The following is a 6,006-nucleotide window of genomic DNA, read 5'->3' on the forward strand; positions in this document are numbered from 1 at the left end:
AATTTGCCCAAATTTAACACAATTTTGTGGGGGAAGAGAGAGAGAGAAGTTCATTGAAGTGAAGGTGGCAGGTTTCTGATAGCTTCCACTCCTTTTTGTACTTTCAGAATCCAAAATCTCCATTTCATCTATCTCTCAGGTACACTTTTGATTCTGAATCTCTTTAGTTAGTTTTTTCTGTTATGTGTCCACCAAATCTGAATCTCATATTTTGTGGGGTTTCATAATCACAAGTGTTCTACTTCATAAACGGATTTTGGGTATGTTGTTCCAATTGTGGCACATGTTTCTTTTTTTCTTTTTCTTTTTTCTTTCAGCTATTTGTGCTTTATTTTGTAAAATTAACCCTCTCTGTAGTTATTCCTGGAGATTAAGAATATGCTTCTTCCTTAACAGAAGAACTTGAAATTCCTAATTTAATAAAAAAAAATGTGCTTTTGTGATTGGGGATTTCAATGTCATGTGCATATGAAGAATCAAGAATGTATTATATTTTTGTGGCACTTTTGTGAATAGAAAATTAGAAATCATAGTTAGCTTAGATAAGATTGCTAATCACATATTTCTTCAAATGTTGTTTTGCTGAATTCATATTCTAGGGTCTTCAATTCTTCATAGTGTTGGTGATTTAATCAAGAAAGTAGCTTAGAAATTTCAGAGAGATTGAAGATGAGAAAGGTTCTGTTTTTCGGCATCTCTTGTAGAATATAGTGCTAGAACTCATTCTGAGAAGACATTGGTATCCAAAGACAAGAAACTGAAAATGGAAAGAGATGAAGTAGTTAAAATTAAGATCACCCCTCCTCCACCTGGCTGTGGGAAGAAAATCTATGAAATTGATCCACTTTTGCTCACTCACCGCGACCATCTTGATTTCCGGTAACCTCACTTTTAAGCTTCATTTCCTTCAAGTATTTGTGGAACAACTATCTGAGCTGCTAGATCATGTAAATTTATCAAATTACAGTTTCGGACGATACTTAAGATTGCGAGAGGATATTGACAAGCATGAAGGTGGCCTAGATTCATTTTCTCGCGGCCATGAAAAATTTGGCTTTAGGCAGAGGTATCTAACTTCTTGCTCAGAAAGCTGCAATGAACTTATCTACTTTTATTAATACCAACTTATTTATCAATATTACTACTATTTTTTGCAGTGTCACAGGAATTACTTATAGAGAATGGGCACCAGGAGCTAAGGTATATATATATATATGCTTTCATAATTCATATTATATTCTTAACTCTTATTATTAAAATTGGTTTCTTTACTTATGCTCAAATTCGATTTAAGGGGTTGTATTATTAAAAATCTGTTTTGAATGTTCATCTAAAGTTCAACAAAAATCTTGTTTTCGATGTAGAAATGTAGCTTGATATGTGTCTTAAAAATGATTGGATATTTTCTCAGTCAGCAGCATTAATTGGAGACTTCAACAATTGGAATCCAAATGCTGCTGTAATGACTCGGGTATGTTTCGGTTAATATATGCAAATGATTGTGCTAGTTGGAGCATGTAATCATCTTCTGGATTGATCTTGTGTTTTTGTCCAAACAGAATGAATTTGGTGTGTGGGAGATCTTCTTGCCAAACAACGCAGATGGTTCGCCACCAATTGCTCATGGATCTCGAGTCAAGGTATGCTTATGCTTGTAAGTGTTTTCTAAATTGAGACAGGTTGCTGTGATTTTCTGTTATAGACTGGTTTTCCTCGCAAACTAATAGCTTTCGAAAGTATATGTGTAGATTCGCATGAATACTCAATCCGGCATGAAGGACTCTATTCCTGCTTGGATAAAGTATTGTGTACAAGCCAAAGGTGAAATTCCATATAATGGTATATACTATGATCCACCAGATGAGGTAAGATTCTTCCATTCTTCCATGAAAAATCAGAAATATTCTTTTTCTCTGAACATTCGTTGTATACAAATGTCGAATGTATGTATTTGTTTGATCTAATTATGTTTTCTTTCTTTTATTGTCCCTCTTATGTTATATACTTTTCTTATTCTTTTGTTTGTTAAACAGGAAAGATATGTCTTCAAGCATCCACAGCCAAAGAAACCAAAATCACTTAGGATTTACGAGTCACACGTTGGAATGAGTAGTCCGGTGAGCACTTTCTACCTTAAAACTTTAAGGGGACTAAATTGTATTATTTTGAATTCTCTAAAATCGGACTATTCGATTCATCAGAAGCTTTTATGACAGTACAACTCTAACATGATGCTGAAACTTTAAGGTTTATGTAGGAAAGAAGGAAAAGAGAATAAGAATAGAGATACCCTTAATATGATGAGATTAGATTCTTCATTGTTAAAAGGTGTTACAACTTACAAGTGTTAAGTGTTGTCAATGTGAAGTTTGTTATTAATTTTTTCTTGAAATTTTTATCAACCCTGCTGTTCAGGAACCTAAAATCAACACATATGCCAATTTTAGAGACGATGTACTACCTCGGATTAAAAGGCTGGGTTATAATGCTGTCCAGATTATGGCTATCCAAGAACATTCTTATTATTCTAGTTTCGGGTAACCTTTCTCTACCTGCCATTTGATGAATTCCTTGTTCAAGAGCATTACAATTTACAATGCCTCCTCTATCCAATTTTAATAACAGCTATAACCATTCATCTGGTTTCATTACATAGTATTAGAGCTTCTATGACCAAAAAGTCTAGAATTCGATTTGTTAGAGTATAATTAGGATTAGTTATACTCTAACACGATTCTTGTTAACTCCCAAAAAGAAATTTTCAGCATAAGGCAAATGAAAGAAAAAGAAAGCCTATGCAAATTTTGCACAAACCCAAAAAAGACTCTTGCGTGTGGATGCCATGTTAGAGATATAACCATTCATTTGCCTCCTCCTATCAATTTAAGAGAAGTGATTTCATTACATTTACAATACTTTGTTTTTCTTATTGCATTGGTATTTTTTTTTTGCCAAAATTGGCGTTCGAATTCTAAAAATGTTTTCTTTTTTGCATGATGCAGCTATCATGTTACAAATTTCTTTGCACCTAGCAGCCGTTTTGGAACTCCTGAAGAACTCAAGTCTTTGATAGACAGAGCACATGAACTAGGCCTGCTTGTTCTAATGGATATTGTACATAGGTAATGAATCTAATGATTTTATTACTATTCTTCTTTTTTATTTCCTTTTTTGTTGATCATTGCCTTCAAGCTACTAATTCATAGTTAACTCCAACTTAGACCTGATTTTTCAATCTCTGGTGAATTTAGCCATGCATCAAACAACACATTGGATGGACTGAACAAGTTTGATGGAACTGACAGTCATTACTTTCATCCCGGGTCACGAGGTCATCATCCGATATGGGATTCTCGCCTTTTTAACTATGGAAGCTGGGAAGTAAGTCCCATCTTTGCAGAATTCATAAACATAGTTCTTATTGATGGGGAGGTATATTTATTTTATTTTATTTATTTATTTTCTTTCGCTTGTGAAGGTGCTAAGGTTTCTACTTTCAAATGCAAGATGGTGGCTAGAAGAATACAAGTTTGATGGGTTTCGATTCGACGGTGTCACATCAATGATGTACACTCATCATGGATTGCAGGTTCAAGGCTATGAACAAGTTATCCAACTTCTAAAATTTGATGGTTCCGAATGAACTATTTGCACAATTGTTCAATGCTTTTTCGCTCGCTGCAGGCGTCTTTTACAGGAGATTACAGTGAGTATTTCGGATATTCAACTGATGTTGATGCTGTAGTTTACTTGATGCTGGTTAATGATATTATCCATGGACTCTTCCCTGAGGCCGTTACGCTTGGCGAAGATGTATGTCATCCTTTCTAAAGTCTTCAGTTATGACTTATAAGATTTGAATAGTTGTTAGAATTTCCCTTTTACAGGTAAGTGGAATGCCAGCACTCTGCATTCCTACTCAAGATGGAGGAGTTGGATTCGATTATCGGCTACACATGGCGATTGCTGACAAATGGATTGAGCTTCTCAAGTGAATATCCTTTCTCATAAGTGCAAACACAGCATATCAAGTTCCTTTATGGCTTACACCTTCAAGCTCAACCATGTCCTTTATCATGTAGGAAGAAAGATGAAGAGTGGAAAATGGGTGATATCATTCACACACTCACAAACAGAAGGTGGTCCGAAAAATGTGTAGCTTATGCAGAGAGTCATGACCAAGCCTTGGTTGGAGACAAGACGATCGCTTTTTGGTTGATGGACAAGGTTAGGTTGTGTTATTTATGTGCTTAAAGTTCATTTGAAATTGTTAAACTTCTAATTTTAATTTGAAATTATGTATTTGTTCATCTTGTGATTAAGGATATGTATGACTTTATGGCTTTGGAGGGACCATCTACGCCGGTTATAGATCGCGGCATTGCGTTACACAAAATGATTAGGCTTATTACAATGAGCCTTGGTGGTGAAGGATACTTGAACTTTATGGGGAATGAATTTGGCCACCCTGGTAATTAATAAGCATATCCTAATTTTGTATTTATCATACTTAATTTCAAGAACATGTTATGGTTGTTCTGTTCATTCATTCATTGTTCTGTTTCTTTATCAGAGTGGATTGATTTTCCAAGGGAAGCTCAACATCGTCCTGATGGAACCGTGATTCCTGGGAACAACAACAGTTTTGATAAATGCAGGCGAAGATTTGACTTGGTAAGTTACTTCAACCGCAAGTTATGCAGTGAATTTCTAGAATCTTTTAAGTTACAAATTCTTCTTCTTTTGCTTTGTTTAACCAGGGGGATGCAGAATATCTAAGATACCGGGGGATGCAAGAATTTGACAAGGCCATGCAGCATCTTGAAGAAAGATTTGAGGCGAGTCGTCGCAATCTTCTTCAAGATCATGATGAACATACTTTTCAAAATCATAGCTAGAACAAACACTACACTTTTGGTTTATGTAATTCTGCTTAGTAGTGAACTATTGATGCAGTTCATGACATCGAAGCACCAATATATATCGCGAAAAAATGAAGGCGACAAGATCATAGTATTCGAAAAGGGTAACCTTGTCTTTGTCTTCAATTTTCATTGGACCAACAGCTATTCAGATTATAGAGTTGGATGCTCAAAGGCAGGGAAATACAAGGTATGATTGGATTTATAGTCTTCAAGATTCGACCATGTTATCGATTTCGATAGCTTATGATTGATAGATATGCTTGTAACTTTTCCAGATTGTGTTGGATTCAGATGATCCCTTGTTTGGTGGATTCAATAGGCTCAATCACACTGCTGAATATTTTGCTTCTGTATGTGGTTTCTCAACACTCTTATAGAATTTGTAATCATTGTTTTATCACCATATTTTCATATTGTATCATTTCTGTTCCGTGTCCGTGTTAGTGTTTCATAACTAATGACTTAATCAAGAGTAATACGCAAATAGGTCCTTGATCTTTTAACTCAGACAAATAAGTTATTGACTAATCAAAAATACAAAAACATCTCTTACTTTCTAAAACGCAAGACATCTAAGTCTTTCCAGGAGATCTATTTGTCCTTGTATATATTGGACGAAGGAATTTAGATGTCGCGCGTTTTATAAAGTGAGTAAAGTTTTTATATTTTCAATTAGTTAGGGATCTATTTGTCTTCGAATTAAAAAATCAAAGACTTATTTGTCTTTTTCTCCTTAATCAACGATAAACGATCTGTGTTATCTGATAATTTTACAGGAAGGATGGTACGACGACCGACCTTGTTCCTATCTAGTGTATACACCTTCTAGAACAGGAGTGGTGTATGCTTTTGCAGATGGATAACCAGATCAAATAGCACAAAGAGAATTGAGCTAAAGAGGAACATTAATCTATGTACAAATTTCCCAATTTTGTCCATGTCTTTCAACTTTCTAGTCATATTTATATATGAACACCTTTTATTTTTTTATTTTTGTTAGGATTTGATGACCTTTGTAAATTGTATTGCATTAGAAAAGTTTTGTAGCAATGGAAGCATTTTTATATTGTTACTGAGGCAA

The 6,006-nt window shown here is 34.7% G+C and overlaps 1 protein-coding gene across 6 annotated transcripts; it reads left to right on the forward strand.

The window, feature by feature from the left end:
* Nucleotides 1-6,006, forward strand: LOC112758793 (1,4-alpha-glucan-branching enzyme 1, chloroplastic/amyloplastic). 6 transcript variants are annotated; one of them, XM_025807571.3, is made up of 21 exons: nt 1-139; nt 600-879; nt 968-1,066; nt 1,158-1,200; nt 1,365-1,471; nt 1,560-1,640; nt 1,749-1,865; nt 2,034-2,117; nt 2,416-2,537; nt 3,003-3,122; nt 3,252-3,381; nt 3,479-3,589; nt 3,685-3,813; nt 3,888-3,991; nt 4,083-4,227; nt 4,324-4,471; nt 4,574-4,674; nt 4,761-4,838; nt 4,957-5,112; nt 5,201-5,275; nt 5,702-6,006. In XM_025807571.3, the coding sequence occupies exons 5-21, from the start codon at nt 1,379-1,381 to the stop codon at nt 5,786-5,788; spliced, it is 1,881 nt and encodes a 626-aa protein (XP_025663356.1). In that variant the 5' UTR covers nt 1-139; nt 600-879; nt 968-1,066; nt 1,158-1,200; nt 1,365-1,378; the 3' UTR covers nt 5,789-6,006. The 6 variants fall into 6 exon arrangements, with proteins under 6 accessions (XP_025663356.1, XP_072078340.1, XP_025663364.1 ...); XM_072222239.1 differs by having other exon boundaries at nt 7-139; nt 1,560-1,654; XM_025807579.3 differs by having other exon boundaries at nt 7-139; nt 1,412-1,471; nt 1,560-1,654.

The sequence above is a fragment of the Arachis hypogaea genome, chromosome 2, assembly GCF_003086295.3.
Source record: "Arachis hypogaea cultivar Tifrunner chromosome 2, arahy.Tifrunner.gnm2.J5K5, whole genome shotgun sequence".
Classification (NCBI taxonomy): domain Eukaryota; kingdom Viridiplantae; phylum Streptophyta; class Magnoliopsida; order Fabales; family Fabaceae; genus Arachis; species Arachis hypogaea.